We start from the raw sequence: 25,612 nt of genomic DNA on the forward strand, positions 1-25,612 counted from the left end.
CCCCGCCCGTCTCTCACCCATCTGAGCCTCTACATATTCATTTCCCCAAGCTCAAAGCAAAGTCATCGAGTTGTAACGCATGAACTGTGTGTAAATAAATGAAGTAGAAGTCGGGGCAGGCGGTTGCGGCCGACCACAGACCACCAGACGCTGTGGGATGTGGGACGCAAATGCGAGGCCGGATAAATTAGTTAAACTGTGGTGGTTGAATGCGTCCAGCCATCACAGGGGTCTGAAAACTGGACGTAGGCATCAGGGACTCGTGATGGACTAAAATCATCACTACTTTCCTTTCTCTTACTACTGCACATGATTTTAATTGCTTCATGGCGCGCGCACACAAAGTACTACCGTCTTAAGAGGCGGCATGTCTGGTATGTGAGAGTAGGGGTTGTGCTGGGGGTCATCAGAATAGCAGTCATGGAAGAAGCAATGAGATGTAAGGTACAATATATATAACTACAACAGAAATAATTATATGAGCCACAGGATGAATCCCTGAGGGACATTAGTTTAAAATACATTTGTAACAAATAAAGGGGTCTCAGGATGAAGCCTGAGGGACTATGTTTTGAAAAAATGCAAACTCCTGGTACCCCAGCACCTCCAAAACTTTCAAATCTAGACTCCAAACATCCCAGAACAAGCTAGTCAGGTTACTTCTAGACATCCACACCAGATCCCACCTCACTCCAACCCACTTTTCCAAAGTGGGCTGGCTCAGGGTGGAGGACGGAGTCAAACAACTTGCACTGAGCCTAGTCTATAAAATCCGCTACACCTCCCTGATACCGAAGTACATGTCAAACTACTTCCTTAATGTAAATGACCGCCATAACCACAACACCAGGGGGAGCTCCACAAACCACGTTAAATCCAGATTCCGATCTAACAAAGGTCTTAACTCATTCTCTTTCTATGCCACATCAATGTGGAATGCACTCCCAACAGGTGTAAAAGTAAGTGCATCTCTATTCTCCTTCAAAACCGCTCTAAAAGAACACCTCCTGGCAACTTCAACCCTTTACTAATACCCTCCTCCATTCAAATCCCATCTCCCCGGATTGTAAATAACCTAATGTAAATATTCAAATGTATTTCTAATGCATATACTTGTTCTTATGCTATCTGAACTCACTATGTTCTCTGCTGGCTGTACTTATCCTACGAAGTAAAGACCTACACTGTTTCAATGTCCATTTCTCTGTTGATGCAATTGTTGATGACTGAAGTACTGATATCAACCTAAGCTCTTCATCCCACCCCCCCGGATTGTAAATAATGTAAATAATTCAATGTATATACAATGATGATTAACTTGTGTGATGACTGTATTATGCTGATAGTATATATTAGTACCAGGAATTGATAAACGGGGACCCCGACTTAAACAAGTTGAAAAACTAATTTGGGTGTTACCACTTAGTGGTCAATTATATGGAATATGTACTGAACTGTGGAATCTACTAATAAAAGTTTCAATCAATCAATCAATCGATGGGCAGAAGAAGGTTCGAAAAAACACAAGGAAGGAGCCGTGAGGGACTCCAGATCAAAAGATAATTTGGTCTGTAAAGAGGTCATTACAATAAAGACCATAAACTCCAGGAAAACCCTGAAGGACTCCAGTGTGAAATGGAGAATCCATTGGAGGAAATGCAGTTTAGGAAAATTATAACACTGGTCTGAGGACTCAACCCTGAGGAACGCTAGCATGGACAGGTTTAGAGTTCCAACACAATATAAAAGGTGTTAAGTCATCTTCTTTGTAAACACTTACAGCCAGCATGAACTTGGCCTCTTCTACTTTGTCCATCTCCAGGAGTTGTATGAACAAATCAGTAGCCGGTCTGTAACAGGCGAAGTGGTTGGCTAGCCGCTCGGCCATGGCGCTCACTGCAACACAACAGGAAAATTTAGGCACTGCTTTAAGCAATGTTCACACTGCAGGGTAGGATGTCCAATTCGTATTATTTTTGTCAAATTCGATTTTTCAATGTAATCATTCACATTACAAAAAAATTGCGATTTTTAAAGGCCTACTGAATCCCACTACTACCCACCACGCAGTCTGATAGTTTATATATCAATGATGAAATATTAACATTGCAACACATGCCAATACGGTCTTTTTAGTTTACTAAGTTGCAATTTTAAATTTCCCGGGACTTTTTTCTTGAAAACGTCGCGTAATGATGACGTGTACGCTTCACGTCACGGGCTGTTATGAATATGAGCGCTGCGTAAACACACAGCTAAAAGTCGTCTGTTTTACCGGCATAATTACACAGTATTTTGGACATCTATGTTGCTGAATCTTTTGCAATTTGTTCAATTAATAATGGAGAAGTCAAAGTAAAAAGACGGAGTTGGGAAGCTTTAGCCTTTAGCCACACAAACACACAGTGATTCCTTGTTTAAAATTCTATTTTGGCTTCGAATTAAGACGCTTATCCCTATTCGATGACGTAATGGTCATCAGTCTCATTCGATACATACGTCCACATACGATAGCAGCCTGGGTCAGATTTAAAAAATACGGAAAAAATCCAATATGGGCAAAAAAAATCAAATTTGACCTGCAGAGCGAACAAAGTCTTACTGCGATGTTATGAAGGTATTCGAGGAGTGATCAAAGCAATGAGAATGTTTCTTGATACATATGCATTGTGCGTATGTCTTACACTTATCGAGGGCTTTGTCATTTTCTTCCATCAAAATCTGCTTGAACACATGGGACAGGCTGGGGTTTTTGTGGTCTGGTCTGGTGTAAACTTCTTCAAGCACTTCGACAGCTGACTCCAAATCATCACTGAGGAGAAATGAGTTCATGTCAGAAACATTCACTTTTTTGCGCTTTGCTGGAACACTAAGCCTTGAAAAGAGAACGCTATGTGGATCTCAACCGACTCAATCTGGCAACCCGGCCTGGCCAGTACACTTAACTGTTCCTCCCCCTTCCACAGTCGCCATCGTGATGAATATTTAACCGGGGCCTACGTGCAAGTGTATGTGTGAGTGTCCAAAGGTGGGTGAACATATCTACCCTGATTGTTGCGACTGGGACCGTCTGAATTATTCAGCGGGGGGCCCCGCTAAATGTGGTTCTACGCTTTCCGGTCCCGATTGCTTCCCCACCCCGGCTCTTAACCAGTCAGCTTGACTCAGGCGCAGCGGGGATACACGTGTCAGGGCAGCTCAGAGCGGCGCTCCAAGAGGTCAGGGTTCAAGCTGACAGGGCCGCGCCGCGATGGCCAATCGGGCGTGAGGCCGTCTTGCTATTTTTTCCGCTTTCAGCAGCGCTACTGAGTTGACACGGGGACGCCGCCACCATCACGCGGGCTGCGGCGGACAGCGCTAATGTGGCAAAAGGCGTGATGAAAGTTTGATGCACAATGTGTTTTATATTTTGTCCTGTTGTTTGAAGAGCAATGCAACAGCAGTGGAGGATGGGTGTTTTCATGACATTAAAAGGAAACCATGAATAATCCTATTACTCCCATTTGTCCTGGACGTCCCGCTCGCTTGCTAAGCTTTTATGTTAAGAGTGTGTCATTGTAAGTCTCATCAGGCACTTGCCTGGCGGTAATGTGTTAAACTATTGTTCTTTGTGTGATGCAACAGATAAAAAAGTAGTCCTTCCATTTTATGTTATAGTTTGCAAAGTAATGATTATTAATTTTAAAGTTTTGTTAATGCAAACAGTGCTTGTCACAGGTGTTACAGTACGCCATAACCATGGTTAAGTATGTAGCTCGATTTCAAGGTCAATCATAATGTCATTTTGGATACAGCAATGCAAAACAAACTGCTTACACTTTGTTACTCAGTTCTTAAAAAATAAATCAATAAAGTGGTACCTCAACTTAAGAGTATTTTGGGATAAGAGTTGTCTCTAAGCTAATTGCTTTAAGTTGGCCTAGCGAATGCCATAGTGAACCTCGTAAGACCCGCCCACAACATCTGGTTTTACTCGTTAGTATTAACTTACAGCTAAACATCAAAAACTTGACCGAGTGTGCAGCCAACTCGGAAACGTATTTAAAGTGCATCACTGAGAGTCTGCACCCTACTGAAGCAGAATTAGTCAATAACGCCAGTCATTAATCTTAAAATATCCAAACAGGGGATATTTATCTATGAAAATATCAAAAAGCTACTGGTAATGTGTTATCATTAATTTTATTATATATGCAGCTTGAAATAGATATTATAAAAGTCCAATCTCCACGTAAATGCTGTATATTATTATTATATAACTTCATAAATTGATACTATTTTGATCATATTTATTTACTTGCACAGTTTGTAAGTATTCTGGTGTTGTCATACATCATATATATAAGGTAATAGCTTCAATACAGGGACAACTCATTTTTCCACTCTACTGGTACATTAATGTCACAATAGAACCCTAACATTAACAATGGGCAGCCTTACTTCTTGACGTGAGCCAGGGCCATATTTTTGGTAAACACCATGCTGGACAGGTTGAGGCTTGTGCCGAGCTGTTCCATCAGCGAGCTCACTTCCTTAATTCCCTCCACGTCGCCTAGGTTGCCGAGGCTATGGAGCAGTCTGCTGATGGCCAGCTGTAAGGGCACTTGGTCCTTCTCTAGCATGGACTTCAGGGTATCCAAAGCGTCTGTGGTAGAACATGGGATGTTGTGATGTTTGCCAAAAACAGGGGTGTCCAATTTATTACAAATTAGGGTAAAACCTTTTATGTAATTCATAAATAATGACAAGGGATGAAACAATACTGTAGATACCGCGGTATTGCAGTTTCAAAATCATCACAATAACACGGTGACGTCTGACGATATGATAATGAAAATTAGAGAGTGTAGTTTTTTCTGCCGCGTTTGCGAAACCCATAAGATACCACGGTATTGCAGTTTCAAAATCATCACAATAATGCGGTGACGTCTGACGATATGAAACGAAAATTAGTGAGTGTAATTTTTTCTGCCGCGTTTGCAATGGACGGTCTAAAAATAAACCACATTTCCCTTAATAGTCTGCCCAATGTGGGACCAGAGGGCGGGACCGGAAGCTGGGGCATGGACCACGGTAAAGGGGAGAAAAGGTGGAAGCATGCGAAAAAACTGTGAGCCAAGTAGGTAAGAGGAATTGCTTTTTAAGGACATTTCATCAGAGCCCATCCACACCATTTTAAATTATGTTGCTAACAAACAAGGCAAACAAACCCTGGCGAAAAAATAACCTTTGTCTCCAGCGTTTCCAAGGCGACATAGAGCAGGTCATAGTGTGTGGACTCTACACACCACGGGAAATATGAGAAGCTACTCGATAAACCATCACCCGGAAAAGATTTGAGGCTTAACATCAATTTTTGAGGAATTTACATTATGAAAAAGTAAAAATGTATATAGTTGCTTAAAACAGTGGATGTTTCTGCACATTTCTTTGTACTTAAAAATACATGTTAGTAGTAATTAATAAAGTTAGAACATTTTAGCAATATGTTTGTGTTGAAATTCAATACATGTGTTTGTCCTAAACATTTCTGGCACTTAATTTAACACACCATGGCATTTTCTATCAACTTTTTTTTTTTTTTTTAAATAAACAATTCCACAATAATATTGTATCGTGGCCCTAATTCCGTGATAATATTGTACCATGAGAGTTTGGTATTGTTGTCCCAATACCAATAAATTTGTACCGGTACCAAAATGTATATTGATACTTTTTGCTACTTTTCCCAAATTAAGGGAATTACGAAAAATTTCAATACCTGCTTTATTTTAACAGAAAACCTTACAATATAACAAACATGTTTCCTATTGCACTCAAAGAACAATTTTACAAGGTAAAAATATCAATTAAAAGGCATTAAACATATTGGGCTTTTCTTTACAATTTTTCATATTACATATTGTCTGCCATAATCAAGGATTAGTTAAAATAGAACAAAGTTTTACAGACATTATATGAAATGCTTCATGATTTATGATTGCCAATCCTGGTCTGTGCTTTGAGAAAAATACAATTATTAGTAAATACTAAAAACAAAACTGTGGATAAATGTACACAGATAAGCCACGTAGCAGATAAAACACACAGTTAAAAGTTAAAACACAAACTGTAGGAATTTATTACAAAATTCTGTAATTTCACTTGCCTCAGTTGACACTAATTGGGCGGTTTTAGCGCCACTAATAAAGCAACACTTGCAGCGCAACGCCTTCCTGTTTAAAGCACCACCTTAATCGTTACTTTTGAAGCCCAAATATCATATTGCGCTTCATTTACAATTTTTATTAAACAGTAAAATTGCCGTTTTTTGCCATTCTTCCACTCCACGATGTTATTGCTTGTATACACTTTGTGTGTGCGTTTTGACACACTCAACTTCATGCGCCCTGGTTCTGTAGTCCCTACCGGAGGGCGGGATTCGGATTAAAGAATGTACTGGTATTTTCATAGGGAGTATAGCACAAATTTAAATTGATTAGTATTGCAGTACTTTATTAGTACAACCCTACATCCCTAATCCTGAATGACGACTTATTTTTATGGTATGTCGACATCCAAATCACTGCACTTGGGCCTATAAATGGTGTGTGTGCAAATTCAATGCTCACCTTTCGCCTGGCCTCTCTTGCTGAGTGTGACGACGATCAAACTGTTGGCAATGTCACTCAGCTGGAAGATTGGCGCATGAGACACGGCACTGGAAAAGAGTTAAAAGGCCGCTTATACTTAAGATCAAGCCAAATGTTCTATTTGGGCCAAATATAAAAGGCAAAGAGCTTTTGAAACTGGGGCGACCGAGTTAATATCTTAGTGGCGTCTTAGAACTTTGCAACATTAGAAGGCCTTTGGGAAAGTAATCCTGCAGCGGACAAGCACACGAGACAATAGGCGATGCATGACATACAGCATGTTTGAGCCTCTTACGTGACCCTGACAATAATACAGACATGAATCGCTTGATTGATGTCACAGTGCATGTGATGTCACAGCCTGTACATGTACTCTATATCTGGCTCGGGTATTATTTTAGGAAAGGAACATTTTCTGCTCGCCCTCTTTCCTTATTCCTCTTTGGCCAGGTCTTTTTGCTACATTTCTTTGCTACTAAAACATCAATCGCACTCCCCCTCTTTTCCCAATCACGCTGCAACCAGATTAATCCACGTGTTCATTCAAGTATCAGGCGAGGCAGTCCTTATCGCCACGGCGACACCAGGGCCAAGCAGCACCTGGAAGCCACTTGGGACAGGGTGACAGGGATGCCAAGGCAGTGTGGATAAGAGCGAGATTCAAATAATTCTTATCAGGTGGGGGGACATCAAGAGGCTCTCACCTACTCTTGACGCACTTTCGCTACTGAATTTGACATCCCGGTTTTTACTCCACGTCACACCCCCACCCGATCCCTTAATCTGACTCTTAGCACCCCCGCTGCTCAATTCTGTCTGGATTACCTCATAACAAACAGACACACACGCACAAAGAATTAATGCCTATAGCGTCTTCATTAACCTCGCTCATGATTAAATCTAGTTTGCGTTCCCCCACTTAGCTCTTTTTATCTCCTTATTTCTCGCCAGTTTCATCTTGACTCTCCTCCCAGCTCATTTCACTTCTCAGCGAGAGTGCAGATAAAAACTGAGCTTTCATCGAGGCGGGGATGCCGTAAACCGGTTCAAACACAAGAGCGGAGATGGGTTATCGCTTGTACTGCACAGGTCCTAAAGCGATATGATTATTTCTCATAACATGAGAGACAGAATCATGTAGGCAGATAAAAATAAGAATTTTTTCCTCTTTTCCCCCTACAACTTAGTTATCGCATTGCTCAGTAAGTGGTTGCTTGTTTTCCTCTGAAGGACAAAGAAATCCATAAAAGGGGAATAAAAAAAGATTGGTCCCCCTAAGCTTGGATCTTTTATACTAGAGATCGAACGATATGATACTGATTATTCTCAATCAATCAATCAATCTTTTTTCATAAAATGCTTTTCATACACAAAAAAAGCAACACAAAATGCTTTACAGATTTAAAAACTTTACCCTGATGACCCACATCCCCCATCATCGCACACACACACACTTAGGCACACATGAACAAATTAATGTTTGGATAAATACAGAGGAGCCAGGTGAGTAAACACTATCACAGGAGCCATCTGCACTAGGATATCACCAGACCACAGCCACCAGGCCGCTGACAGAACGCCTCCACAGCCATGGGCGATAACCCCTGATATTGTATCTGCTGATGTAGCTCTAATGTAGTTCTTCAAAAGAAGAAAAAAAAGACATAATCGATAAAAAGAGGCCGATACCGATATACGTCAAAATGCCAAATATTGGCACTGATATTCAGTCGATTCCTATTTTATTGTCCCTCATATCTATTTTCCAGCATCACCATGTGTCAGGATTTAGAAGACGAATGAGCATCTTAAGTTAAAATGTGTGTGTGAGTGTGTGTAGGGGGTGGGGTGGTGAAGTCAAAATGCAATAATTGCAACAAGGATTGTTCGGCCTTGCTGTTTTATTTAATTTGGATCAGCACCAATTACTGCTTACATTTTTAATTGGAGCATTATTTACAAACAAATAGATTTTTTCACTGTAAGTCCCTCAATGTTAAAATAAAAAACCTGGATGTGCACCAGAAATTTAATGGCTTCTTCTTTGTATCATGTTGCACTCTTGACAAATGTAAGTACTTTTGAACTGTATTCTGCTCACCAACAACAGACGGACTACACTGTTAAGTGATTTTTGCTTTTAGTTTGATGGATTTTAGTCAAGTTGACAGAACAAATTGCCCATCACAACTAAGTTAGAAGCGTTATGACAACTTCAACTAAAAAAACAACACGAAAAGCCATAGTCAGTTAACTTCAGAAAGTAAGTCAAGGTGGGTTTCTTCCCTGATAGGCATGCACTGATGAACGTTCAAAATCTGACAAAATAAGTTCAACCAACATCTTTTTCAAATGGCAAGTAGTATCAAATTCATATTCAATTGGGGCGGCATGGCTAAGTGGCCGTCTTGTAACCGATACCGGCTTGGAGAGCTCATGTCACGGTATCCCTGAGCAAGACACCAAAACCCCTAACTGCCGTGGTTAGAGCCTTGCATGGCAGCTTCTGCCATCAGTGAGTGAATGTGTATGTAAATGTCATGTATAATGTTGATAGCTTTGGGTATGGTCTAAGGCAGGGGTCTCAAACTCAATTTACCTCAGGGCCAATGGATGCAGAGTCTGGGTGAGGTTGGGCCGCGAGAAAAGATTTCTTAAAAATAATCGTTTTAAATGTCTTTATTTTTATTTTGAACACAAAATAAAATCAAAATATAAGTGAACAAAATGAGAATCAAGTAAATAAATCAGTTATATGTAATAACAATAATAATTAAATTTCTTCAGTCAGCAACAATGAATACACATACTTACTGGGATGTTATGCGCTACGGAATATAAGAACTACACTACCCAGTATGCAACAGTAGTGACGAGCATGCGCGGTAGCCCCGGGAAGGTTGTATGTCGCCATGTCGGCAGCTAGAATGTGGTTATGAGCACGCTATGGAGTTTGCAGTTACGGTAGCACAATTAGCTAACATCATGATTAATGTGTTACACATCCGATTCGCCCAGCGACTCTCTGTCATAGAGTATCAGCGCTGGGACCAGTGCACTACAGTTTTGTATTGTTGCTCGGTCCTTCGGCGGAATGCTTCGAAAGCTACCGGACCGCTCGTCTCTCCGGCCCGGACTGTTACAGCGGCGCCGAGGGAGGGCGCAAGAGTGAGACACACACACACACACACACAGTGACAGAGAGAGCTCAAGAGAGCGAGCGAGCAGGCGAGTGAACGAGCGAGGGAAGAAGCGCGCGCGTGCGGGTCTAGTGAAAAAGCGGAAAAACGTATTTCTGCTTGCATCACGCAAATGACGTCAATGTTCCGCCCTCGAGAGCCATATACCACACCGTGATTGGTAGATTCCGTAGCTCCGCACTAGAGATGCGGAGTTTGCGGTCTCATCCGCGGATAAACCGCGGGTCGGGCGGGTGACATGACGAAAAAATAGATTTTAAATAGATTCGGGCGGGTAGCGGTTGGACCATTCGGAAATATTTAAAATACATAGTTCAGGGTTCGGCAACCTTTACCACTTAAAGAGCCATTTTGACCCGTGTCACAAAGTAAAGTAGACAATAGGAGCCGCAAACGTTCTCGCGAAAATCTACTGGCAGACACCCAGATAACAAGAATAAGGACGTGCTATGAAGCCATTGCCTTTGACGCCTTCTATAACATGTACAAACTACTTGCCAGTCCAGCAACATGTTGTATGTGGCTTCCGCAGACACGCACACAAAAGCAAGGCATACTGGGAGCTAGAATACACTGATGGTTGTGATATAAACAACTTTAACACTCTTACTAATATGCGCCACACCAAACAAGAATGACAAACACATTTTGGGAGAACATCCTCACAATAACACAACATAAACGCAACACAACAAATACCCAGAGTCTTTTGCATCCATGACACCCCCGCTAACCTATCTCAGCTACAATTGGGCGGAAAGCGGGGTACACCCTGGACAAGTCGCCACCTCATCACAGAGTTATCTCGACATTTTCAAGTTTTTTTTACTTGATACAAGAAGTTTAGTCAACAGACTGAACGTTGCAACAACTCATGTTTTGAAGTGCAACATGCTTGACACTATAAGTTGACTCAAGTAATCTTGTTGCTTTGCTGAGTTGAGTCAACATTTTTTTTTTTTTTTTACAGCATAAGAAAATTGTTTTAACTAAAGAGAGGCTAGTTCTTTTTTTGCTCGGCAACCAAATCAAGAAGTAAACTTTCTGGTCTAGTGATACTTACATGTCTCTGACCACCATTGCGTCCTCCATGGATCCTTTGGCCAGCAGAGCACGAATAACGAAATCGTAGCAGTAGAAGTCCAGAATAAAACCCTTTTTGTCCGATTCCTTCAGCATCGCAAAGGCCTCTGAAATCATAATTATATTCATTGACATGAGAAAAATGTCATATTTTTATGTCAAATTTAATAATGCATTTTATTTATTTGCTGATTGGCTAAAATAAATGCAGTGTTTAACATACATTCAGAGGTGGGTAGAGTAGCCAGAAATTGTACTCAAGTAAGAGTACTGTTACTTTAGAGATGTATCACTCAAGTAAAAGTAAGGAGTAGTCACTCAAATATTTACTTGAGTAAAAGTAAAAAGTATGTTGTGAAAAAACTACTCAAGTACTAAGTAACTGATGAGTAACCTGTTCGTTTAATGATTACGGCAACAAATAATGCACAAAAACATAAAAATAGCAATGAGCAAATTCAGAGCCAGGAATATTTCTTAAGCAACTAAAACAATATTATATATTAAATAATAATACATTAAATAAAAAAAAAATTAGGGCAAATTGAGCCACAATAACTTAACAGCACCGTAGGCACAGTTAATCAATCAATCAATCATTGATTGATTGATTGATTGATTGAAACTTGTATTAGTAGATTGCAGTACAGTACATATTCCGTACAATTGACCACTAAATGGTAACACCCCAATAAGTTTTTCAACGTTAATCAATTACTTAATAACCTTTATATATACAGTATATCGTTTATATTTATTTATATTGCCGTTTTTGTTCACATGTTAAAGGTGTTTTAATGAATGTAAATGCATGTTTAACATATAGATTCCTATCTTTAATGAAGACAAGAATATAAGTTGGTGTATTACCTGATTCTGATGACTTGCTTTGATTGGAATCAGACAGTATTGTGCTGATAACGTCCCGGTTTTCAAATGGAGGAGAAAAAAAATTGCTCCTTCCTGTCTAATACATCATGAAAGTTGCTGGTTTCTTATTTGTCCAGCTTCCATATTCGTTTTTATACACTTTACAAGAAATACATTGGCGGAAAACTCCGTAGCTTGCTAGTTTGTTTGCGCTGGCTTTCGGAGACTTTTATTTTGTTAGCGCAGGCGCGATGGAGCGGCACTTTTATTGTGAAGACAGGAACTGTGCGATCAGTCTTTAGACTTTTGACGGGAAGTACGGTTGAAATAAAGAGTGTCTTTTTTCCTTTACACTTTTGTTGATGTGTTGATTGATTGAAACTTGTATTAGTAGATTGCAGTACAGTACATATTCCGTACAGTTGACCACTAAATGGTAACACCCCAATAAGTTTTTCAACATGTCGGGTTCTACGTGTGACGGTCACGTGACCGCCTGGCTCTGTTTGATTGGTCCAACGTCACAAGTGAATGCATGTGATTGGTGAAACGCAAGCATGCGTAGTTCCTACTTTGAATGCGTGTCTGACAAAAACAAAACAAACAAAGCGTGCATTAATAGATCGATAAAAAAAAAAGTAGCGAGTAGCGACCTGATAGCAGATAAATGGAGCGGAGTAAAAGTAGCGTTTCTTCTCTATAAATATACTCAAGTAAAAGTAAAAGTATGTTGCATAAAAACTACTCTTAGAAGTACAATTTATCCCAAAAGTTACTCAAGTAGATGTAACGGAGTAAATGTAGCGCGTTACTACCCACCTCTGCATACATTCATATGTGATGGCCCACCACAAACAGATTTGGCGTGACTTGTTCACCCTTGCACATATACACGTCATAATGGGCCTGTCTGTAAATGTGGCTTGTCGTTACAACTCCGTACATTAGATGGCATGATATATCTGCCACCTGAGACAGTCTGTCCATGAATAAGACGACAAAATGGGCTGTTTTTAACTCAGCGACTTGTCTCTTAGGACAATTTTGGACGGGGTGCCTCGTGTGGTAGCGCAGCCGTGACAGCACCCTGAGGGTTCCAGGTTTGATCCTAGCTCCCAAAAGCCTAGTCATATCCATTGTGGCGTTGGGATAGACACTTCACCCTTGCTCCTGATGGGTCATGGTTAGGGCCTTGCATGGCACCTCCTGCCATCTGTGTGTGAATGTGTGCGTGTGAATGGGTGAATGTGGAAATAGTGACCAAAGCGCTTTGACTATCTTGAAGGTAAAAAAACGCTATACAAGCGTAATTAATTTACCATCTTACATTTAATTTCAGACATTCAATCACAGGGCTTTCAGACTTAATTTCCTTAAAATAGAGTCACGGTGAGACTGGTATTTTGTGTGTATGTGTTTGTATGAGTCAATTGGTGATTTCCTATGATAATTAGTCTTTGTTGCAGGCTGTACCGTATCTTAACATGCTCATCATGTTTGGCAAACTTCCCTCTTCAATTTGGTATTAAATCAATATGCAGATTAAATCACGTCATTTACTAGCAGTTACTAGATATTTTCGTATACGCTTCTGCTTTGGAAGACTTTGTATCCGTAAGTAATATGCAATTATAATAATTTGATGATTTGTTTATATTGAGAAATTTCATATTTTATTTTGCAATATTGTTTAATTGAAGGGGCTGTTTGCAATATTTACACAGATGTCTAGAGGGTGCTAACTTTCCAATGTTATATCCCACCCTCTTACAGTTTCTATGACGTAAGGACTTAACTACGTAAATACTATACATGACACATGCGCGCTCATTAGCTTTGGTTGTTGTTGGCTAATGACATCAATTTGGATGGTTAGCTTTAGCTGTCATTGAATGTATATTCTATCATAACATGTCTGCAAATTGTTGGTTGCTTCTCTTAAACTGCGCGTACGTGTTGACGAGACCGAGTGAGCGACAGCCGTAAACACCAATAGTTTTATTCGGGCCGGTAAAAAATGTTTTTTACACAAACTTATCAATTGTGAAAAATATAGACAGTTTGAAAACAAATATGTTCTGTTAAATCACTAACGGTAACATTGATAGACAATGGTGTTCTTGTTTTTTGCTTCAACAATATAACTCTGACCAAGTTGCAAACAGCCCCTTTATGGATACTTATTGCGTATGTCTAGCTTGTGTGCAATTGTGTGCTTAGCTGTTGGGTAGCTGCCAGCAGCTCCTACTAGCCCATAGCCTGTTTTGTTTACCTTTTTTAAAGGACTTGACTAAAATACAAAAAAGATCAAACTTGGGTGCTTATTGGAAGACATTTCGATGTTATCTGGCTGTCCAGCTTTGCACAATTAAACGCACTGCAGGACTGCTTGTATCGGTGCGCTTATGTCAGTGATTTTAAATGCTAGCCGATATAATTTGATGCATTTTTTTTCTTCCGGATATCGGACCGATATCTGCTATCAATATGGGCTTTGGACACTCCAGTTCTGCTGCCTCATAGTGGGCTAGGGTGTGTTGATGTTGACTGTAGTTCATTTCACCATTTTGACAGCTTACACAGTAACATTGAATAAAAATTAACATTATAAATTGCCATGTAACCGATTACATCTTCATTCATTGTGATTGGAAATGGGGCTGACTGCATCTTACCTTTGGGTTTTCCCTTCTTGCACAGGCTGACCATTCGCAGTTGGTAATCGGTTTTAGCATCTTTGAGGGAGGGTGCTGCTTTTTTGTCATTGGCCTCTTGCTCATACTGTAAAAAAGTCTGGATAGAAAACACACACACACAAGATCAAACACAAGCTGATGTTTCCAACACAACACTGCAACACTCGCAGCGCTCTAACAAGTCGCTGCACATATTCAACTTGTGTGTGTGGGAGAGATGCACTGTGGCCAGGCCAGGGCCCCCACAAGATGCTCGCTCACCCGTGTAGTTGTGATGGGAGGGGTTAAGCTGTATTGGCTGGGGGAAAATTAGGGCGGGCACCCGGGGGGGTATACAGAGAAGCGAACATGTTAGAGTGGGAGTGTGGACGTCGACTCGAGTGCCCCTGGGGTTACCTAGTTCATCGCTCGGGGCAACGCCGGTCACTTCCTCTCTCGTTGAGGCTTGGGGCTCACAGTGTGCGCCAATGCTGGTGAGGAGGGGGCGTTTTAAAGCAATTCAATGCGAGTTTGTTGTCATAAATCTTAAATATGTTGTCTTTAAGTCAGCTTTCTTACAAGAATATGCAAGTATCCAGGCAGCGGTGGCCATATGGTGGCATTTTGCTGCTGACTTAATTGATTGGGCATTAAAGATTTCCACACAGCATCTAGCTGTAATTCCTTGCAGCAGTCAGCCGCTCTGATTGACCACACTGGAGATAGCAGCTGCAATCCTGTTTGCTCGGCATGTAATGAACAGAGGCTTAATGGTGGAGTGTGGCGGGGGCAGCCAGCAGCCCATAAGAGTATTTTTATTCCATTTAAAGGGAGGCTTTCTTTGTACATTCAAGAGGGGGTGAGGTCAATAAGCTCTTCAAGTGATCCAGTTTGATGGGCTGTAATTGTTGGATAGTTAAATGAATAATTATGACAAGTGTTGGTATGGGGTGATAGCTGATAGTATGTTCTTCTATCAGGAAGACAAATTACATGTGTAAAGCATACAAAAGCATAGTACCAAAGTGGTATTGTTTATTCGCGTGATTACGCTAAAACTACATGACCACTTCCCCACCTTAGTTTATAGCCATGTTTTAATAAGTCAACTTGCTCTACCAACTCTACCAAGCGTGAGGAAGACTCTTCTGATGGTAGTACAATCAAAGATAAGAAAAGTGAAGCACCCAGTAAAGGAAAAAATGCCGATCAACATTAGCTGCATGCCCGGTCCAAGCCGCTCAAACGCCGGGACCATCATCAAGGGTAGAGATGGTATCTCTGAACATTTGAAAGGATCTGCTCTTATGAAACAATAACTCTTTCTCTTACTTTGTATTGCTTGTATTCCGACAAATGATTTCTTCCCAGAAGTGAAAACAGTGGTGGTCAACCAAGAAAATAGGGGATATCAAACTCTTGTGTGCTCCAGACGCCATTCTACAACAAAACAAAAGAAACTTGGAAAAACATGGAAGTCTACAACTTCTTTGTGTGTGCCTGGATCAAAAAAATTAGTATCAAGACTCTAAATATGCATCGTTTTTGCTTGGTTAAGGTCGCATTCCATGATTTAACTTTGTGCCTACAGTCACGTTTGTTGCCTATCCATGCTGTTGCACACACTGTTTATGAGTAGCGTCTCAATCCTGTCTTTATCAAAATATAACTATAGATGTCAACATTGTGTATGTGCTGAAAGCTTCATTTATGATTGTTGTAACTCTTTGAGGCTTTGCTCACATTTGATTTCTTTTAGACTCAACGAGTTGGTGCTTCACGTAGCAAAAATGTGTATTAAGAAATACAAATTTTATCAAGATAATACTTAAACAGAAAACACCAAAAGCTAAAAGTATATAAAACAAACCTTTAACTGCAAACTTGTGCATTCTTTGACTTTACTCCATTGTACTGTAGTGCGTGGTACTTTTGAAGTTTTATCCATCCATCCATTTTCTACCGCTTATTCCCTTTTGGGGTCGCGGGGGGCGCTGGCGCCTATCTCAGCTACAATCGGGCGGAAGGCGGGGTACACCCTGGACAAGACGCCAACTCATCGCAGGTCCAACACAGATAGACAGACAACTTTCACACTCACATTCTTTAAAAAAATAAAATCAGCCATCCTCGATTACTTCTTAACGAGCTCTGAAGAAACGTTTATCCTTTTCGCAATTAAAACAGTCTGTACAGCCGAAAAAAAAGCAAGCATCGGGCATTTTTCTTCGAGAAAGGCTAAATGGCGCCTTGCACCCATTGAGAACAGACGATGGCTTGACCACCACGCATATTCAATGAACCAGACATGAGCCGGACGTTCCGTCATTTTGAATACACGCAATTACTGTTTTATTTTATTCTTGTATTCATAGAAATGTTCGCATCCCAGTACAGTGGGACCTTGGGATACAAGTGCCTCAAAATACATTTTTTTTGGGATACAAGCTATTTCTCTTATAATTGTTACGCTTTTGGTTGTGAGCAAAAATTTGTGTTACGAGCCTCCGAAAACCCCAAGATCAGATCAAAACATCTGGTCTTACTTGCTAACATTAGCTTATCGCTAGACATGACCATTACTTTGTTCTTCCAAAAATGTAAAGTAGTATGTGTAAAGAACAGTGCTCAGAAGAAGAAGTGGAGGATTTTCTTTGAATTAAAAAATCTATATCATCAAAAAACATAACCAAGTGTGTAGCCAGCTAACTGGGTGAAGCAATTGGAGTGTAAGACTGCTATTATACACCATCCTGTAGCAGAATTAGTCGATGACAGAAGCCAAGGATGTTAAAATAAAACCTAAATGGCAGACATTTATACATTATATGGACATTTACATTTATCAGTGAAAGTAAATTTAAATTTTTATATATATATATATATATATATATATATATATATATATATATATATACACACACATATATATGTAATATATATATATATACATATATGTATATATATATATGTGTATTTATACATATATGTATGTATATATATATATATATGTGTATATATACATATATGTATATATATATATACATATATGTGTATATATACATATATGTATATATATATATATTTATATATATATATATATATACATACACACATATACAGTGTATATATACATATATATATATAATATATATATATATATATTATATATATATATATATATATATGTACGTATATACACACTAGAGATGCGCGGTTTGCGGTCACAACCGCGGAGTTCGCGGATAAACCGCGGGCCGGGCGGGTGACATGACAAAAAAATAAATTTGAAATAGATTCGGGCGGGTGGCGGTTGAACCAATTCAGAAATATATATACATAGTTAAATGGTATGTTGAAGAGGTTCATTTAGCCTACTGACGTGTATTTATAAATGGTTGATTTATATAGGCTAGTAAGGTAAAGTGTTGTACCTGACAACACTTGATGGTACAATCCATATAACAAGTCACAGACAACGTCACGCTAACATCACGTGACACCTCTGATGAAGGCTGCAGAAGCAAGGTTACCGAAACGTGTCCAGGTACAAAACTTTACCTTACTAGCCTATATAAATCAACCATGTATAAATAGAAGAACGAGCAGCACTCTTTGAAACAGTATGTGGGCATACTTTTATTTTGAAGTGTCTCGTTTGGACTGTTGACGGATTTAAGGAAGCTTCTCCCGGGTATGAGTAAACATTTTTTAGAGAGTGATTGATTGTAACAAAGACTAAAAAGTGTCACAAGGAATTTCAGCGTTTGGGTTATAAGAGCCAGAAGATCACAATTTCCTCCTAAAAGAAGCATGCAGGCCAACGAGGTATTTGTTTGTCATTTGTTGGTATTTTACTTGGTAAAATGTTTGATCCACATGCTGTGCATGTTATTATTTTTACGTTTGTAACGTGCTTTATTTATTACAGTTTTCACGGTGAATTTGAAGGGAAAGGAAGCCTTCAAATAAATCACTTCAAGAAAGCCATTGTGTCTGTGCTATTTGGAGGGAGTTACACTTTCTAACCTCACCAATGCCATTGCATCGTCTATATTAGAAATATAACAACGGGCGGGTGGTGAGCGGTTGTGGTTTTGATAAAATGTTGGTTCGGGTGAATGGCGGGTGGATGACGACTTTTGCGATGCGGTTGCGGATGAAATAATTGCCTATCCGCGCATCTCCTGTCCCCTTAGCACAAAAACAGCCCCAAAGCAAAATGTTTCCACCCCCATGCTTCACAGTAGGTATGGTGTTCTTGGGATGCAACTCAGTATTCTTCTTCCTCCAAACACGACCAGTTGAGTTTATACCAAAAAGTTCTATTTTGGTTTCATCTGACCACATGACATTCTCCCAATCCTCTGCTGTATCATCCATGTGCTCTCTGGCAAACTTCAGACGGGCCTGGACATGCACTGGCCTAAGCAGGGGGACACGTCTGGCACTGCAGGATTTGATTCTCTGTCGGCGTAGTGTGTTACTGATGATAATCTTTGTTACTTTGGTCCCAGCTCTCTGCAGGTCATTCACCCAGTCCCCCCGTATAATTCTGGGATTTTTGCTCACCGTTCTCATGATAATTTTGACCCCACGGGATGAGATCTTGCGTGGAGCCCCAGATCAAGGGAGATTATCAGTGGTCTTGTATGTCTTCCATTTTCTGATAATTGCTCCCACAGTTGATTTTTTCACACCAAGCTGCTTGCCTATTGTAGATTCACTCTTCCCAGTCTGGTTCAGGTCTAAAATTATTTTCCAGGTGTCGACAGCTCTTTGGTCTTGGCCATAGTGGAGTTTGGAGTTCGACTGTTTGAGGCTGTGGACAGGTGTCTTCTATACAGATAACAAGTTCAAACAGGTTCCATTAATACAGGTAACGAGTGGAGGACAGAAGAGCTTCTTAAAGAAGAAGTTACAGGTCTGTGAGAGCCAGAGATCTTCCTTGTTTGAAGTGACCAAATACTTATTTTCCACCATAATTTACAAATAAATTCTTTAAATCTCCTACAATGTGAATTCCTGGATTTTTTTTTCACATTCTGTCTCTCACAGTTGAAGTGCACCTATGATTAAGTTACAGACCTCTGTCATCATTTTAAGTGGGAGAACTTGCACAATCGGTGGCTGACTAAATACTTTTTGCCCCACTGTATACACATATATAAATATACATACATATGTATACATATATATATATACACATATTTATATACACATATATATACACACATATACATATATATATATATATATATATATATACACACATATACACATTATATATATATACACACACATATACATACACACATACATATGTATATATACACACATATACATATATTTATACATACATATACATACGTATATATATATATATATATATATACATACATATATACACATATATATAAATATATATATACACATATATTAAAAAAAAAATATATATATATATATATATGTATATATAAAGGTGCTCTAAAATATTCAACGGCACCTCTCATGCAAAGGCAGGGAAGTGCCAGAAAGTGGAAAAAATATAGAAATCTAAAATATAGAAAAAATGTTTGAGAGTAATTGTTTTTATGAAATTAAATCAAACTGATTAGAGTTGTTGTATTTTCCATTGTGTTGGGTTGACTTAATGCTGCGGGTTGTGAGTCACATTTGACCTCAGGCACATTTAAATTCCTCCAGCGCTCCTGGGAATTTCAAGATTTCTCCGCTCCATCGCCTCCATCCCCACAAGCAGCCTTCTGGCCATTATTCTTCTGAATAATTTCTTGATTATAGAGTTAATGGGACGTATTGCCAACAATTTTTTTTATATATAAATATATATATATATATATATACATTTTTTTTTTTTTACCTCAGGCACTTCGAAGGGCACTTTCTGACCGTTTTTCTTCAGGATTTCGGCCAGCAGGTGAAGCGTCCTCTCCCGGGGAACAATGTTCTCTTCCTGCATCTTTGTCCACACGGCCTCCGCCTTCTGCCAGTCATTGGTATCCTCTGAAGGTGGAGGTGAGGAAGAACAAGACGAGTAAGTCATTTGTGTGATGTGTAGTTTGGCAGCAGGCGGCAATGCTGTCATCGGGCAATCAAGGCACTAATATGATCAGCTGACTCATCCTCAAACACACTAACTTGTGCTCAGTGTGTGTGGGGTAATAGGTTGACAATCAGCTTCAATTGTCCAATCAGCACTGTTGCAATCACACCATGGTCCTTCTGCTTACAGCCTTCCCCAAAGAATGCGTACGAGTACTCACTGCAGAGACGCAGGATGTAACTGTACATTTCGTCACGGTCACAGTCAAACAACTGAGAGGACATGTCCACCATCTGCTCCAAGGGCTCCATCTAAGTGCAGAAAAACATTGGAATGTCTCTTTGTCAAAATCTTCATTCTTGCTTTCTCAATGGGGAGTTTGTTAAGAGTGTTTGCGTCACCTGCTGGGCCGAAACGCACTTTTCTGCAAACCACTGCAGGCGGGCTGGCTTCGCCCTCATTCCAGGGGTCTGCAATGTGGGAAGACACAGTAAAGGTAAAATAATCAGTGTCTGTTGTGACAATGAAGTAATTCAAGGTGACAGGTGTTGCTTTCCCAGTCACAATGTTTCTATATCGTTTTAAGTGCATGGGTACTCAAACGTTGGACATCATTTTATAGTCTACGGCTATGTTTACAATGCAAGGAAGGAAATTTTACTTAGATTTTTTTGTGTCAAATCTCATTTTCTTATGTAACAATTTGAAAAAAATCGAGGTCTAATGTGAATGCAATCAGACCCGTGCAAACATAACTTAACACATGCTGCAGTGTTTAGAGAAGTAAACATGGCTTCAATAATATTATAAACATGGCTTCAATAATATTATCTATAATAAAAAAACATGTATAAATTTCATGTATGTGCAAAATAATTGGCCTGCAGTGTGAACAAGGCCTAACAGCCATTTTTTGCTTAAATGAGCTCAAGGTTTGTCAAATATATATTTTTAATGAAATCTGTCAATTTTCACTATATTGTATTACCAGAAAGATAAATGATAAGACATGATTATGTATATACACACGAACCTATATACACACATACAGTGGGGCAAAAAAGTATTTAGTCAGCCACCGATTTTGCAAGTTCTCCCACTTAAAATGATGACAGAGGTCTGTAATTTTCATCATAGGTACACTTCAACTGTGAGAGACAGATTGTGAAAAAAAATCCAGGAATTCATATTGTAGGAATTTTAAAGAATTTATTTGTAAATTATGGTGGAAAATAAGTATTTGGTCACTTCAAACGAGGAAGATCTCTGGCTCTCACAGACCTGTAACTTCTTTAAGATGCTCTTCTGTCCTCCACTCGTTTGCTGTATTAATAGAACCTGTTTTAACTCGTTATCTGTATAAAAGACATCTGTCCACAGCCTCAAACAGTCAAGACTCCAAACTCCACTATAGCCAAGACTAAAGAACTGTTAAAGGACACCAGGAAAAGAATTGTAGACCTGCACCAGACTGGGAAGAGTGGATCTACAAGAGGCAAGCAGCTTGGTGTGAAAAAATCAACTGTGGGAGCAATTATCAGAAAATGGAAGACATACAAGACCACTGATAATCTCCCTCGTGCTGGGGCTCCACGCAAGATCTCATCCCGTGGGGTCAAAATTATCATGAGAACGGTGAGCAAAAATCCCAGAACTACACGGGGGGAGCTCGTGAATGACCTCCAGAGAGCTGGGACCAAAGTAACAAAGGTTACCATCAGTAACACACTACGCCGAAAGGGAATCAAATCTTGGAGTGCCAGACGTGTCCCCCAGCTTATGCCAGTGCATGTCCAGGCCCGTCTGAAGTTTGTCAGAGAGCACATGGGAGAATGTCATGTGGTCAGATGAAACTAAAATAGAACTTTTGGGTATGAACTCAACTGGTCGTGTTTGGAAGAAGAAGAATACTGAGTTGCATCCCAAAAACACCATACCTACTGTGAAGCATTGGGGTGGAAACGTAATGCTTTGGGGCTGTTTTTCTGCTGAGGGTACAGGAAGACTGATCCGTGTTAAGGGAAGAATGAATGAGGCCATGTATCATGATATTTTGAGCCAAAACCTCCTTCCATCAGTGACAGCTTTGAATGGTTGACCAAATACTTATTTTCCACCATAATTTACAAAAAAAATCTTTAAAATTCCTACAATGTGAATTCCTGGAATTTTTTTTCACATTATGTCTCTCACAGTTGAAGTGAACCTATGACGAAAATTACAGACCTCTGTCATCATTTTAAGTGGGAGAACTTGCACAATCGGTGGCTGACTAAATACTTTTTTGCCCCTCTGTGTGTGTGTGTGTGTGTATATATATATATATATATATATATATATATATATATATATATCTGTGTGTGTGTATATATAAATATATACATATATATTTTATAGGGGTGTAACGGTATGGGGTGTAACGGTACGTGTATTTGTATTAAACCCGTTTTGGTACGGGAGGTACAGGAGGTACGGGAGGTGCGGAGCAGTACCGAACGAGTTACACACGAACATCTGAAGTAGCCGCCTATGCTAAAGTCTTAACAAGATCAGCTGCTCCGCTCCGTTCTGCCTCTGTGTCTGTACACAGCACCCTGCATTGTCCCTCCCACACAACCATCTGATTGGTTACATACAAAGCCAATCAGCACTGCGTATTCAGAGCGCATTTCGTCAAGGCTTAAGTGTCGATGTCGAGCAGATAGGTGTTTAGCAGGGGAGCAACTCACTCTCCCCAAATTATATTCCAAGTCAACTACTTTCTTAACATCACTATGAGCCCGTTGACCTTCTAGAAACAAACTGCAGCTCAGCTCACTCGCAGTCCTGACTTTAGTTGAAGGCTAGTTAGCTTTTAGCGAAACGTTAACACATGGAGCCCCAGATCGAGGGAGATTATCAGTGGTCTTGTATGTCTTCCAGTTTCTGAGAATTGCTCCCACAGTTGATTTTTTCACACCAAGCTGCTTGCCTATTGTAGATTCACTCTTCCCAGCTTGGTGCAGGTCTACAATTCTTTTCCTGGAATCCTTCGGCAGCTCTTTGGTCTTGGCCATAGTGGAGTTTGGAGTCTGACTGTTTGAGGCTGTGGACAGGTGTCTTTTATACAGATAACAAGTTCAAACAGGTTCCATTAATACAGGTAACGAGTGGAGGACAGAAGAGCTTCTTAAAGAAGAAGTTACAGGTCTGTGAGAGCCAGAGATCTTTCTTGTTTGAAGTGAGCAAATACTTATTTTCCACCATAATTCACAAATAAATTCTTTAAAATTCCTACAATGTGAATTCCTGGATTTTTTTCTCACAATTGTCTCTCACAGTTGAAGTGCACCTATGATGAAAATTACAGACCTCTGTCACAATTTTAAGTGGGAGAACTTGCACAATCGGTGGCTGACTAAATACTTTTTTGCCCCACTGTGTGTGTGTGTGTGTGTATATATATATATATATATATATATATATATATATATATATATATATATATATATATATCAAGGTTGTGCCATATAACGATACAGTCAATATATCACGGGTTTGTCTCTGTGCGATATAGCAAATGACTATACCGTGATATTCGAGTACCGTATTTCCTTAAATAGCCGCCGGGGCGCTAATTAATTTAAAACCTCTTCTCACTCCTGCGCTTATTCAAGGCATCCGGTAATAGTAAGCAGGCACAAATAACTTAAAAACCTCCTCTCACCTCTGCGCTTACCAATGGCATGCAGTATAAAATTGAGTGTGATTTGAGAATAACATCACAAAGAGCACAATTAGTAAAAAAAAAACGTTATTATGGTTATTATTTTCAGCACTGAAGGATTGGAATAACTTACAATTGACGCATGCATTTCGCTGCTTCTATCGTCACACGGACGAGATTGGAAGGCATACTGGGTGATACAAGTTACACTGAAGGTTGTGATATAAAAAAGTTTAACACTCTTACTAAAATGTGCCACACTGTGAACCCACACCAAACAAGAATGACAAACACATTTCTGGAGAACATCGGCTCTGTAACACATTATAAACGCAACATAAGAATTACCCAGAATGCAATGCATCCATGACTCTTACTGCTTATATTATATACCCCGCGCCCCCAACCCCGCCCACCTCAACCAACGCACGGAGGGGGGGGGGGGCTTGGTGCTAGCGGGGTGTATAATATAAGCAGTAAGAGTCATGGATGCATTGCATCCTGGGTAATTCTTATTTTGCGTTTATAATGTGTTACAGAGCCGATGTTCTCCAGAAATGTGTTTGTCATTCTTGTTTGGTGTGGGTTCACAGTGTGGCACATATTAGTAAAAGTGTTTAATTTCTTTATATCACAACAATCAGTGTAACCCGTTTGGCTGATGAACAAGACCCCTGGTTTACACAATAGTTAAAGGAAAATAAACTCTTAATGCTGTGTAATTTCAATATTTCAAAAGTGTGTTGTGGCTCCTGTTGTCGTTGTGAAATGGGTCAAAATGGCTCTTTGAGCGGTAAAGATTGCTGACCCTGCTGCCGCCGCCATTTTGAAAATGACGACAGGGGAAGCACCAGTCCTTACGTCACGAATTTGACCCGGCGGTAATAGTAAGCATGCGATAATAATTTTGGGAAGTAAGTTTGACCCGGCAGTAGTTCAAGGCAGGCGCATATTACAGGCCCGGCGGCAATTCAAGGAAATACGGTATACGTTCTCACGCAGTTGCTTTTAGCTGCGGGAATTACACTACAGGCTCTTCTTCACTCTTTCCTGTCTCACCTTCTCACAGACAGCAAGCACACCTTCTTACATACGTCATACGTATACGCCCTTGCGGAGCAGAGGTAGCAGCATGGGTAACGTTAGCTGTGATGCTAGCGGAGCCATGCTAGTGGTAATACAAGAGAAAGAAGGTGCGAATCTGGTAACAAATGAAGGAAGAATTAATTCCCAAGAAAAACACCAGGGTCTGGCAGTGGTTTGGCTTCAAGTGGGAATATGTCAAACAGACAACTGTAATTTGTCAAGTGTGGGGCAAAAGCATTTCTACAAAAAGTAGCATTAATGCTAATATGTAGTATCATTTGATAAGTCACCTGTTA

General features: G+C 39.9%; 1 protein-coding gene across 1 annotated transcript in view; it reads right to left on the reverse strand.

Moving 5' to 3' along the window:
* lrpprc (leucine-rich pentatricopeptide repeat containing) overlaps positions 1–25,612 on the reverse strand; it is a 169,820-nt gene that overhangs the window by 17,847 nt on the left and 126,361 nt on the right. The window contains exons 26-34 of the mRNA XM_061911204.1: positions 20,926–20,994; positions 20,745–20,835; positions 20,342–20,484; positions 14,461–14,578; positions 10,896–11,022; positions 6,612–6,700; positions 4,441–4,645; positions 2,685–2,812; positions 1,781–1,896 (exon numbers count right to left, since the gene is read on the reverse strand). Of these exons, the coding sequence (XP_061767188.1) occupies positions 1,781–1,896; positions 2,685–2,812; positions 4,441–4,645; positions 6,612–6,700; positions 10,896–11,022; positions 14,461–14,578; positions 20,342–20,484; positions 20,745–20,835; positions 20,926–20,994 (1,086 nt within the window). The remainder of the gene's footprint in view (positions 1–1,780; positions 1,897–2,684; positions 2,813–4,440; positions 4,646–6,611; positions 6,701–10,895; positions 11,023–14,460; positions 14,579–20,341; positions 20,485–20,744; positions 20,836–20,925; positions 20,995–25,612) is intronic.

The sequence above is a fragment of the Nerophis ophidion genome, linkage group LG09, assembly GCF_033978795.1.
Source record: "Nerophis ophidion isolate RoL-2023_Sa linkage group LG09, RoL_Noph_v1.0, whole genome shotgun sequence".
Classification (NCBI taxonomy): domain Eukaryota; kingdom Metazoa; phylum Chordata; class Actinopteri; order Syngnathiformes; family Syngnathidae; genus Nerophis; species Nerophis ophidion.